Below are 13,677 nucleotides of genomic sequence, written 5' to 3' on the forward strand. Positions count from 1 at the left end.
ACTGTAGCTTTAGATGTAGTTTTTGGAAGAAAGAATGAAGATAATCTAAGCATTTTCAGCCATTCATTTTATGTTGCCTGCAGTGGCGTTCCGGACACAGGTGGTTTCCCAGGCTCACCTAATAGCCTTCTCTTGCCAAGGATGGGTTTATGTGTTTGGGTTTACTTCAGTAAAGGCAGTGAGTGAGTGGTTCCCCTGTCAGTTGTAAAGTGTTACAGGAGTGAAATTTTTAAAAGTGTTAAAGAAATGGTTTATAATTTGCTACTTTAGAAAACTGTTACTTAAAACAGTCATTTTGATTTTTTAAAGTCCATATTTTTAACTCTGAACTTATTGGTTGAAATAGAGATAATTTTAGAAGCCATATTCTAGCTATAGTATCTCTACTAATACGGCATAAAAATTAATATCAAGTGGCTTTTGAAGGTGAAATGAAGGAGACATACATTAGTTAAAGAACAGAAAGATAAGTTATAATTTTTGTTTGTGGCGACCAGTGAAAGATTTCTGTATTTTACAGGTATGAAATATGAAACTTGTTGATACTCCTTTATCAGTGATAGTTACAGAGAATAATAGGCCAAGAAACATAATTTTGATTTTTTTTTTAAAGATTTTATTTATTTATTTGACAAAGAGAGACAGCCAGCGAGAGAGGGAACACAAGCAGGGGGAGTGGGAGAGGAAGAAGCAGGCTCCCAGCCGAGGAGCCCGATGTGGGGCTCAATCCCAGACCGCTGGGTCACGCCCTTAGCCAAAGGCAGACGCTTAACGACTGAGCTACCCAGGCGCCCCAAATTTTGATATTTTCAGATTTAGGAAACGGTGTTCTACTTTTGAATATATGTTGGAGGTCATCTGTTAACCATATCTCATAACAGTGTTTTAGACTTCTTCCCATTGCCTTCTTCAAAGCTATAATTTGCTTTAAGTCCATTTTTTTCAAATGAAAAGCAAATGGATTTGAGTTCAGATTTTCTTTATCTCCTGCCCTCACATGAGGATTACAAATAAGATAAAGCAATTTAAAAAGTAGAAATGTTCATATATAAAATTATAGTCCAACTTTGTAGGGATTAGCCTCCACAGATCCCTCCTAGGGTATTCATGCCTGGCAGTGCCTTAAAGTTGAAAGTACCTTGTGACAAGGCTTTGACTGTGTTACTTTAGTAACTAAATTCCCTTGAGTAAGGGTGGAAGATGTGTTTTATTTGTGTTGAATTTTGTGTTGTAACTAGGGTACCTTGTGACCATTTCTACTTAACGCATTTTTGAAGCTCTCAGGCAGCTCTTCATGGTCTTTAATGTGCTTATGAATCCTCTTGGGCTCTTGTTAAAACTCAAGATTGTGATTTAGCAGATCTGGGGTGGCCCTGAGAGTCAATACTTCTGAAATGTTCTGCAGGGATGCCAGTGTTGCTGGTCCTTGGACCACACTTTGAGCAGCAAGATTATGAGATAGATACATCCTTGGAGTTGTCCTTGCTTACCTTTAAAACCGTGCCTCCCTCTGTCTCCACATCCCCTCTCCTCAGAAGAAAGTCTCATTAAGTCTCTGTTTATGCCTTTTTAAAGTTGGCTATTAACAGCCATGTCTTTACTTTTTTTTTTCTTTTTTAAATAGCAAAACACCGAATTGCTCATACACCTCACTCCAAACCAAAAACTTCAGATATTTTTGAAGCAGATTTTGCAAATGATGTAAAATCCAAGGATTTGCTTGCTGATAAGGAACTGTGGGCTCGACTTGAAGAACTAGAGAGACAGGAAGAATTGCTGGGTGAACTTGATAGGTACCTAATGACGAATTATCTTTCCAAGAAAATTTGTTTCTAAACACATTTCCTTCTTAATCTCTTTCCTCATTAATAAAACAACACATGCTCATTGAAGAAAATACAGAAAAGCATAATATATTAAAATATCAGTCTCACCACTCTAAAATAAGTATTAATTGTTTGGAATATTTTCTTTTAGGGCTGTGCATTCATGTACATGCCCATGCATATATGTGTGTGCACAGAAATACTTAAAATCAGTATTCCTATTTTTTTAATTATAAGGTTTCAGCCATATTTTATATAATGAAGTCCTAAGATAGATAGTTGACTTATAATAATTATGAATGTTTTATGTATTACATTTTAAATGAAATATTCTTATACTCTACTCAGGATAATGCTGTATATTTCAATGACTTGTTAAAAAGAAAAACTTGATCTGGATTTGTTACTGTAAAATGTTTATCCTTGCTTTCCTTTGCAAACTTTTCTGTTCATTGAGCAGGAAATTTGTAATCTGGTCAGGTAGTTATATATATGAAAACTTTTCCAAACTGCTATTTGAAATACACATTAGCACTCACTTGGAATTGTCAAAATGCTCAGTGAAATCTGTTTCTTCAGAAGTTCCTATATTATTTTGCTTAAATGATGTACCATATGCAGTAATTAGTTTCTGTGAAAAATAGGACATGAAGCACAAAGGATATGTATTTTTTTCTACCATTTCACCCATAAATTCTTAGGTCTTTTTGATTAACTGATACTATTTCATTTTTTTTAGCTCAGTCTTGAATCTTGTTATTTTCTTGGTCATGATTCTCTTTCTATTTTTGCATGACGTTATTTCAGTTCTATTGCATTTTTGGTTTTGTTATTTTTGTAAGGTCTTCAAATCCTTTGTAGAAATGAAGCATTAAAAATGTACGTGTGTGTGTATAAATATAATTATATTCATGTGTGTACATATAAGTCCTTCATTTCTTAAAATTATAATAATACATGCTTGTAAAGTATTCCAAATATAGAAGTAGGACATAAGAATGTGTTAATGTTCTGGGGCTTTAATTTCTGGTCTTTAAATAGAGAAACACTCTCTGTATTTCTTACAAATCTCTTGATTGTATTATTTATATTGTATTGTGTGTGGCCATGTCCTCTTGCAAAGATTAAAAAAATCATCTATATTCTACTTAGTGTTTGAGTAACTACAACCTACAGAGTTAGCATAGGGGTTTTTTGTTAATTTATTTCAAAACATTTTTATAGACTTAGAATTCTAGTTAAAAATATATCTTATTCAATCTTAATTTTTACCCATTGAAATGAACTGAGAATTAGAATATGGAAAATTTTGATGTGTTTGTTTGATCTTGTTAATTTTCTTTTTCTTTACTAGTAAGCCTGATACTCTGATTGCAAATGGAGAGGATACGACGTCTTCTGAAGAAGAAAAGGAAGATCAGAATATAAATGTGCACGTGATGCATCAAGTAACAGACTCTGTTGCTTCCAGCAGCTGTTACAAGGATGTTACACATTCAGAACTGTTCAGTGGTCAGATGAATGGCATTCATTCAGTGAACGGTTCAAATCCTTACCACAGTAATGAAGACGAGGAGGAAGAGGAGGAGGAGGATGGTGGCGATAATGAAAATGAAAATGACCATGATGCTTTAGGGGTTGGAGATTATTCTATACCAACAATATATTTTTCTCATACTGTCGAACCTAAGAGGGTTTGTATACTTTTGACTATTAATTTTGCATGTAATTTAAATATTCAGTATCATCTATAATACTCTTTAAAAGAACAGTGTCAGCAGTGATTAATATTGTTGATAGTGCCTAGCAAGAAAACCATCTTTGCCTCTCATTCTGGCCAATTTTCTAAAAAGAAGAAGCGGGTGCCAGCTGCGAGGGGAGTCTAAAGTTGAAATAGTTGGTTTTGGTCGATTGTTCTCTGAAGCCACAATAGAATTTGAATTTTTTGGGGTCTGGAAAGGAATCAGATTTGAGTAGCAACTACCGTAACCCACCTGTCCTTCATGCAGAGAGTTTTCTTATGAATTCTAGAGTTAATTATACTGTGGGTGTTGTGGTGTACTTGGGATGTTAAAGTGACTGCTTTAGTTACATTTTTAATTATGCCGGGTTATTATTTTCTGTGTGGGCACAACATGAATGGGAGCGCATGAGCAAAGTGGAAAAATTTAGGAGGAAGTAAAAAGTAGCTCCTTTTCTGATAAAGTAAATATAAACATCTGTGGATAATCATGACTTTAGAATTTGGGCATTTTAGAGCTGGGGGTTACTATAGAGATCTTCTAATGCGGGGTTTTTAAGCGTTTCTCTAGTATCAAGACTTTTTATTCCCTTCGTACTTACTGTAGAATCCCCGTATCTAAAATAGATCAAAACAGGTTGGTTCTGATTGGAGGAAAGCTAGACTACCTTAAACCCATTCCCTTGCTGCGCAGTGCTACTCTGAGGAGCAACTGGGAATTCATCTTTCTAATTCATCTTTCTCAAGACAGCTTAAGGCCTAGAAGTCCATAGAGCTGGCTAGTAATAAAACAGAAAGTCCTTTGTGTCAGTGTAGTGCTCTTTGTACCACAAGGTACCTCTGCAGGGATTGCCTACAGCAGAGTTAAGGGTCTGTGGTATCAGTCTTAAGTATCCGTGATTATTATTTAGTGAAACATGTTTAAAACATATTTGATATTTCTTAGGTCCCTTATATTATCTCTGCTCTAATATGAAGTGAAGTATTTTTTTTTCTATTTTAATACTTCAGACTAAAGGGAGCATCTTGTGAATTCTTTGGAAAAAATTGACCTAATAACCAGAAAAAAAGTTTATGATTCTTATTTCAGGCTTTAAACTTTTTCTTCCTTGCATGTCGATAAAACAAGAAGACAAACTATTTTTAGGAATGCTGTGAGGAAGAGCAGTGGAAAGTGCAGTATAAATGCTGAGTAGGGAAAGAATAATATGATAATCGTACAGGTTTTTTTTTTTAATTTTTAAATTCAATTTCTAAAAACCAGAGGTATTTAAAAATTCTGAATAGTTAAGTATTATCTAATATTGCTTTTGTGATTTAAATTTTATATTCTTACCAAATATTTATTTTGGTTAATTGTGCTCTTTGTTTTAAAATGCATGATTTAAGCCAACATTTTATGTCAAAGTAATGGGGTGATGTGAAAGCTTATAATAAATCAGTCATTTAGTTAAATGTAATTTGCTTTCAATACAATAATAAAGTCACTAAAGACTAGAATTGGTCATTAAAGAAGATATAATTTAATGCAGTAAAAGTATGTTAAGGTAAGGACTTTTTAATCCTAAAAATGCACATCATTTCAGTGTTAAAAAATTTAAACTGTCTCTTCTCTACTTACAGAGTTTATTTGTTTTAGTTTTGCCTTTGATTTAATTTTTCAAAAGGGTTGTTATTTTATGCTGTGAAATTTTTAGGTCCGAATAAATACCGGAAAAAATACCACTTTAAAATTCAGTGAAAAGAAAGAAGAAGCCAAACGTAAACGAAAGAACAGCTCTGGTGGTGGTCATTCTGCCCAAGAGCTGCCTACTATCAGGACTCCTGCTGACATTTACAGGTGAGTGGTGTTCACAGGCAGCCGAACGATCTGCTGCTCCCTTCCCCTCTTTTGTAACTGAACATTTATAGGAAAAGGTTGTAACACAGAAGGCTATCTGTCACTGCAAAGTGAGGTTTCTGATAGAGTTGGCGTAGTATTTCAAAGGCTCTCACAGGAGCTACTGAGCTACCATAGATTCCCCGTTCAAAGCAGTTGAAAAATGGCATGATCGTTCCCTTTTCCCCCTCTTTGCCAGTGCTTTTAAAACATTCCCAATCGATCTGGTCAACAAATGTTGTATGTTAACTTTAGAAATATAAGTTTGTTTCTAGTGGGCTGGAGAAGCGCTTTCCTGCCACAGCTGTGAAGATGCTTGGCACGTGTTTACCTTTTCACAAAGTAGGAGTTAAGTGTTGCTGTTCCAGTTTTTTGTTGTGTTGAAAAAGTTACCATTTGAAAATACCTACTGGTTTCATGACCCGTATTTGTAAAATAGTTAAAATTACTCAGTTGTCTTCTAAGTAGGCCTAAATTATATGTAGAATTTTGGCAAATCAGGTGTCACTCAGAACATGCTCATAAATAAAGTGCTCTATTTTATTAGGCCAAAAAAAAAAATCATGTTTTTAAGAATACAGAATACATCATTTGAAGCTAAAATTTATTTGGGTTGTGAAAATTTTAAATGCAACTTTGAAAAAACATTGTAGATTATTTTCTAGAAAAGATTTTTTAAAAAATCATTATAAATATCCTCTATTCATGAGTTTCCTAAAGTGGATATATATATTTTTGGATATTGTAGAGTTTTTGTTGATGTTGTGAATGGAGAATATGTCCCTCGTAAATCAATCCTGAAGTCTCGCAGCAGAGAGAACAGTGTTTGCAGTGATACCAGTGAAAGCAGTGCTGCCGACTTTGATGACAGACGGGGAGTTCTCAGGAGTATTAGCTGTGAAGAGGCCACTTGTAGTGACACCAGTGAGAGTATTTTGGAAGAGGAACAAGAAGAAAACCATCCCAAGAAACTTTTGCCCTTATCAGGATCACCTGAGGTGTGTGTCTATCTCTGGCTCTTTTATTTCATACAGTATCTTTCATCAGTTCTTGTGAGATTAAAAAGGTGGTGGTAGCTCCATTTCAGAAGGGCCTATTGTTCATTTCCCCGATTTCACATAGATAATTTTTGGAGTTGAAAAAATATTTCTTTAAAAGAGGCTCTCCTGGGGCGCCTGGGTGGTTCAGTCATGAAGCATCTGCCTTTAGCTCAGGGTGTGATCCCGGCGTTCTGGGATCGAGCCCATCATCGGGCTCCCTGCTCCACTGGGAGCAAGCTTCTTCCTCTCCCACTCCCCCTGCTTGTGTTCCCTCTCTTGCTGGCTGTCTCTCTCTGTCAAATAAATAAATAAAATCTTAAAAAAAAAAAAAAAAAAAAAAGAAGCTCTCCTCTGCTTTTTTAAAAATTATAGGTGCTATATCTCCCAGGTATGGATTATAAATTATTAATCTTATAATCTTTAAATTATTTTTTCTTATATATTTATTGAAGTTAATCAGCTGGTTAATGGTATTGTTTATCATATAGCTTCCTTAGTTTATACATCTATTTAATCTCAAAAGTCATGGAACCTGATTCATTCTAGGCTTGTTCTTTTTCAATAAATAATTTATAAAAAATTAATAGTCACTAGCAACATAAATGCAGGTCTTATAATCTTAACATAATTCAAGAAAGTTTTTGCAGGGGGAAAATATTGCCAATCTTCGAGTTTTATTTTTGTGAAGTAGGAATTTTAAAGTATCTCAGTTTGCATATATGTTACATTTTTGGCTAGAAGATCATTTAGCAGCTTATTTTAAATAAATTACCGCTAGACCAAACTGTAGTCATTTTATAATAGTTCAAGTAGATGACTGTACTTCTTTTTATGCTTTAGTTGAGTTAAAGAAAAAATATATATGGCAGATAATTATCTAAAGTCCTGTGTTTTGGCCTGTGGCAGTGACATATTTACTCTTAGAGGTTATGGAACCATTTTACAATTTAATGAAAGGTGTAGATCCTCTCCTCAGAAAAATGAGTGCACACATACCCATTCTTACCTACCACATTGCACACACTTGTGTGTGTGTGGTGGAGGGGTATTGGGAGATCCCAAAAGAAGAATTCCTTTCTTTGAAATAGGCCTATGTTACGGTTTCCATTATTCCCAGGCGTGATTTCTAAATTGTTTTTGTTTTGTTTTGTGGGTATTTCAAATTTCCAGTTTATAAGGTTCCCACTCACACCTGTATCAAAGTGATACACCCATTTGTGTATACATCAAATAGGTCTAAAAATATGTATGTTTATATATAAGTAAGCATATCTAAAACTATTGTTTGTACTAAATAGTAACTAAATGGTGATGATTGTACTAGATGTCACTGGGGACGGAGATCATTAGCATTTAGGGACAGTATATATGATCAGAACATTCTCCTCCCCTCCACACGATGCAATGATCTCAGTTGCCCTGGGAAGTGTCTCATTTAATAGTCTTCCACACTGTTAGAAAAACAGGTAATGGATGTGGACTTTTGCTGTTTTTGTTTTTGAAAATTAGGTATGTATCGTGGTATAGCCAGAGCTCAAGACTGGAACTTAGTTTTATTTCATTCTTACTAGCTTTGCATTTTGTATTGAACTGTTACCATTAGCATTCTAGATGCTGTACGTTTTTTTTTTAACATCAAACAAATAGTTCATGCAAATGGTAAGTACTTTGAAAGATGTCCTTTTCAGTATCTTTAAATACTGAAAGAATGTCTTTTTTTCCAAAGCCATTTTTAATATAATAAGGCTCAGTGCTTATCAAGATAAAATGGGAGTTTTGAGAAAGTAGACTTCGAGTTTCTTTTAAGAGCTTGCATTCCACCCAAGTTCTTGAAATACTGTGGGAAGGAAGGGACATTCTTGTTTTGTTTCTTTGGTGGGGCAAGGTGGAGGGGCATGGGTTTCGAAACTATTCAGGTGATACATTGTCTTAACTAAATTTGTGCTTGTGGTAGACAAAAGGGAATTAAAATATACATGGAAGTTAACATGTCAAATTTTACTTTGTAGGTCATGAGTTTTAAAAGATGAAAGGGGGATCCAAACACCATAAACTTTAAGAATAAAATCCGTATTAACTCCTTGGTTTTTATAGATCTTATTTATTTGTTTATTTGTTTATGTATTTATTTTTATTTATTTTAAAATATTTATTTGAGAGAGAGCGTGTGAGAGAGCACGGTGGGGGGGGGAAGTGGGGGAAGGGCAGAGGGAGAAGCAGACTCCCCGCTGAGCAGGGAGCCTGACCCTGGGGTCATGGCTTGAGCTGAAGGTAGACACTTAACTGACTGAGCCACCCAGGTGCCCCTTTATATAAAAAGATCTTTATGTGAAAAGATATATAAAGATATATCTTCGGTTATATTTCCAGCATTTTGTACACATTACTTTTTTTTAATTGAACATACAGTTAGCCAGATGAAGTCCAGCAGACATCCAGTTGAAATTAAACAATCATTTTTTGTGTGTGGAACATCTGATTTTCATTATTGAATTAATTATGGTAAATTTTGAGACTGATGCTTGTCTCCACTAGTATCAGCACTTAATTTTTCAGTTTACACTGATCTCTTAAATAAAATTGAGGCAAGAGTCAATAAAATTCTCAAGTAATTGCATAAATGAACACTATTTAAGAAATGTTACTACTGCTGAAAGTAAGCTATTGGCTCGCGGGCAGCATGGCCTCCATAGGATCGTTCATTCGTCAGCTCGTGTTTGACACCCTAGTAGCATGTTTTTTTGTTCAATACATTAGTTTTCACAGCATGGTCTGGACATAAATGGAATGTGTGAAAGTTGAGGATGTTTTATGTACCCATTTTTGTTTAATCCCAGATAAAACATTTATTTTACATTTTGCTTTCTTAGATGTGGACTATAAAAATCTACTTCTGTTTGGTGGTGTAATTAAGATATATTTTAATAGTACTTGATTTCTCTGAACAATTTGTATTTTGCGTATTTATCCAAAAATCTTAACCGTTTACTTTTAACAGAAAGAAAGATCCAATTGGCAAGTACAGGATAAAGATTTTGTGGATATCTTACTTACATTCTGTTACCATAATCTGACTTTTGTCTTCTAGGCTTTTTCTGGAACTGTAATAGAAAAAGAATTTCTATCGCCCTCCTTAACACCACACCCAACCATGGTTCATCCTGTGCTACCTACCATTCCAGAACGAAAAGAAGTTCTGTCAGAAGTATCAGAAGAAACTACAAAGAGGGTTTCAAAGTTCAAAGCTGCCAGATTGCAGCAGAAAAACTAGGGCCTGCCTAGGCAACGGGAGTTTATATCCTGGAACCTAGTTTTACATTTCTTTACAGTCTATATAGCAAAATATGTTACGTGTCATTTGAAATAAGGCATCCAGAATTCATTTGGCAGCAAGATCTCTTACTGTTATCAGTGGTATTAAAAATCAAAGTAAATGTTTGAATACTTTAATATTCAGCTTGTTTTGTTAATTCTCTGAATACTGTCAATACTGTTGTCTAAGTTTTCTTATGATGCACTGGCAGTGTTTAGGATTATTTTTCAAAGAATACTGTTCATATGCATTGTTTTTGTGTTTTGAACTAAATACAGGCAGTTTTGTACCAGCTGTGAAGTTGTGCATACCATATGGACCATTTTAAGGAAACTTTTAAAATTTCAAATAGATTCAACAATTATATTACTTGCTTTAGCATTTTAAAGGCACTTTAAAAAAAATCTACTTCTTGTAGGTTTTGCAGCTAGGTGGCTATTTAAAAAAACTCTCCCCTTCAATGGTCATTCTATCATCTCTGAGGCAGAAAGCTACATGTACCCTATGGGAAAGTTTCTTTGATTGGAAGAATGGTATTTTGTAAAACTTTTTTTTTTTCAAGTAAAAATTTTATGAAACTTGGTCTCTAAAATATTGTGAACTTTATGATTCAGAATTGAATACAGAAACGTCTTTGATTCTTATATATGCTACCTGTACCACGCAGTGGTTCCTTGAATTCGTATAATTCCATAGGCAGTTCTTCTCCCTTGGTGTGTTCACTTTTAACTGGAATTATATTTTGGGAGAGAAGGAAAGGTTGTGTAGATGCTAAAAAAAATTCCCAGATTTTTTAAATAAATTTTATGTTTTAATTTTCCAACATTTTCATTCTCTAAGGCTACTTTCCTACTAGTAAATAATTGAAATAACATATTGACTGTTAGCAGAAGTCCTTAAAATAAAGAGAAATTTATTCTAACATTGAAAATTACACTGCAAGTGTTAATCATTAGCTTGATGCATGCTGAAATGTAGCTTTTAAAAAGCATTCTGCATTAGTACTAAAATAAGCCATCAATGCCAGTCCACCCTCTATTCATGGCTAAATATTTAAAGGTTATTTATAGCTTCTTTAATGAATTCTTGCTTAAACAAAGTGAAATTATGTCCTAGAAAAGTAGAAGCTATTTGTAACTAGAACAGCACAACTGTAAAAGTTTTATGAATATGTATTTTAATAATACGGGGGTGAGCCTGAATCTCCACGAGTTAATGGATAATTCAGAACAGAGGACTGATTTTGAAAGATAGCCTAAAAATGTAGAAGATTTGTTCCTTAGTAAATTTTAATCAACTGTGCATATATTTTTAGTTAAAACTGTTTTCTCTCAGCCCATCCCCCACAAAAATCAATGCAAACCCAGAGTACCGTCGCATACACCAGAAGAGTCCTGACTCCCAATTGCTATTCAAGTGAGCCCTGCTAGCTGTTGCCCCAGAAACAGACTTTATTGTGGGACTATTGTGATACTCTTTACGGGCATGTAATTTCAAGAGTACTGTCATTAAATAATTTTTCATAATTTGAGCCTGTTGTTGTTTATGTAGTTTATGTTTCTTCTTGCAAATAAGATGTTCCCTCATAGTGTAAGATGGTAGTAGAAGCAAAGAAAGTGTTCGGTAGCATTTTCTTATGTCCTGCTGAAGACCGGATGAAGTGGTGTGGCCCCATTTCATAGCTTCAGTCTTACAACAAAGTTTGAATTGTAATTTTACATTATAGCTTTATTTTTCATATTAAATCATGTTTCAATGGAATAAATGAAGCTGGTCATAAGTGTTCTCTTTTAAACCATTGTAAAACAGAATAGCAGAAGTTTTTTTGTATTTTGAACTGATTTTAGACTTACAGAAGAACTGCAACAGTACAGTTTCCATATACCTCTTCATTCAGCTTCCCCTGATACTGTAACATCTTGTATAACCGCAATGCAATGATCAAAACTGGAAAATTTATGCTGGTGCGATACTACTAACTGGCCTACAGTTCTTATGTGAATTTCACCAACTTTTTCACTAAGTGGTGTTTCTTCTGTTCTAGGATCCTATCTTGCATTTATTATAACTCCTTAGTCTCCTCCAGTCTGATAGTTTGTTGTTTGTTTCCTTTTGTGACTTTGACATACTGAAGAGTCCTGGTCAGATACTTTGTACAAAGGATGTTCCTCAAGTTGAGTTCCCTTGATGTACTCATGTAATTAGAATGAGGTTTTGCATTTTTGGCAAGAATACCACAGAGATGCATCATATCAAGAGGTTCCTATCAGAGATGCATTCTAATGTGTCTTTTCAAGAGGTCCAGAATTTTCAGTGTTAACCTTGATTACTTGGTTAAGGTGATGTCTGCTAGGTTTCTCCACTATAAAGTTACTATCTTTCCCTTTGTAGTTAATAAATACTTTTGAGGAGATACTTTGAGATTATGCTTTTTTTTCCTCCTCAAATTTAAGCCCACTAATTTTTGCATTCAGTGACAGATCTTGTTTGCAACAGTTACTGCTGTGGTATTTGCCTAATGGTGATTTTCTTGTTTTGGCTCTTTCTACCTGCCTACCTGCCTCTCTGCTCCCTTCTCCCTCCCTTCCTCCCTCCCCTCCCTTCCTTCCTCCTCCCCCCCCCCCCAGTGTAATCTAATGTGGTAAAGGGGCTCCTGTGAAGCTGTTTCAATGCTCCTATCAAAAATTAATTAGCTTTATTAGCATCAAGATGCCTGGGTACTTTATTTTTTTACATTTATCTCTTAGAATTCTTTTGTAATGAAAAGCTGTGCCATTCTCCTTCCTGCTGTTTGTTAATTTATTATTTATATCAGTATGAACTTGGATATTTATTTTATTCTATGGGTTAAGATCCAGTTACCCTTGTTTTGTTTGCTCAAATTGTTCCGTATTTGACCATGAGGAACTTCTTTGAGTTGGTTTGTGAATTCTGGCACAAATCTCCATATTTTTGTTTGAACATTTTGACTCCACAAAATGTACAGGCTTATCTTGTATTTTTCCTGCTCCAGCCTTCAAATCATCAGCCACTTCTCCAGGGAGCCCTTATTCCTTTTACTGGAGAAAGGTGTTTAAAAACCAACATTTCTCATGTGGGTGTGTGTATTGCCATTGTGGTGCCAACTGCTAGAAGGCCTTCCTCAGTAGATAGAGCTAGAAAATTATATATACTAACCAATGCATGTGTTTACATTTACTGATTTGTCTGTTTATATATATTAAAAAACATACAAGTTTATACTGACATTTCTGATTTTAATCTAATACCACAGGATTCGTTCCAGTTTTTCCTTATTTGTGACTTCTTTCTCCAACAGTGAGAAACCTGGCTCTTATTATCTACAATGTATTTGCCTACTTTTTAAAAAAAATCTATACACATAACAGTGGTTTCAGAGTGCTAATCCTTACCCCAGAGAAACACATGTATTAACTATAGTGCACTATTTATGTTCTTTTTTTTCTTTAGCTAAATACGAGTCAAGAAACTTTTCCAAAGTTGCTTAGGTTAGTTTTTTTTTTTTTTTTTCTTTCCCACTGCCTTCACTGTGATTGTGTCATTTGTAATACAGTTAGATTCATTTGTTATTATTTGTGTTCCATTTTGGGTTGTCCACATCCTTGTTGGTGTTAAGGTATAATTTGGTGGTAATGTGAAGGGTGTGTGAACATCAATGAGCTGCTAACAGTTACAGCTCTGCAAAAAGGTAAACATGGAGAAGTGGCACACCCCCTTCCTGGTACCCCATGTCCTTGCCCATCTTCTTTCTGTCACTTCTCCACCTCTATATATGTGTATAACCAATCTCTCTTTTCTCATTTCTTTTCTTTTCTTTTCTTTTCTTTCTTTTTTTTTTTTTTTTTGGATTTCTTTAG

General features: G+C 34.6%; 1 protein-coding gene across 1 annotated transcript in view; it reads left to right on the forward strand.

The window, feature by feature from the left end:
- URI1 (URI1 prefoldin like chaperone) overlaps positions 1-11,330 on the forward strand; it is a 72,391-nt gene extending 61,061 nt beyond the window's left edge. The window contains exons 7-11 of the mRNA XM_045796131.2: positions 1,625-1,793; positions 3,181-3,520; positions 5,265-5,407; positions 6,195-6,444; positions 9,575-11,330. Coding sequence (XP_045652087.1) covers positions 1,625-1,793; positions 3,181-3,520; positions 5,265-5,407; positions 6,195-6,444; positions 9,575-9,757 — 1,085 coding nt within the window. The 3' untranslated portion in view covers positions 9,758-11,330. The remainder of the gene's footprint in view (positions 1-1,624; positions 1,794-3,180; positions 3,521-5,264; positions 5,408-6,194; positions 6,445-9,574) is intronic.
- Positions 11,331-13,677: the final 2,347 nt, after the last annotated feature.

Source organism: Ursus americanus, chromosome 21 (assembly GCF_024610735.1).
Source record: "Ursus americanus isolate L20-20 chromosome 21, mUrsAme1.1.p, whole genome shotgun sequence".
Classification (NCBI taxonomy): Eukaryota; Metazoa; Chordata; class Mammalia; order Carnivora; family Ursidae; genus Ursus; species Ursus americanus.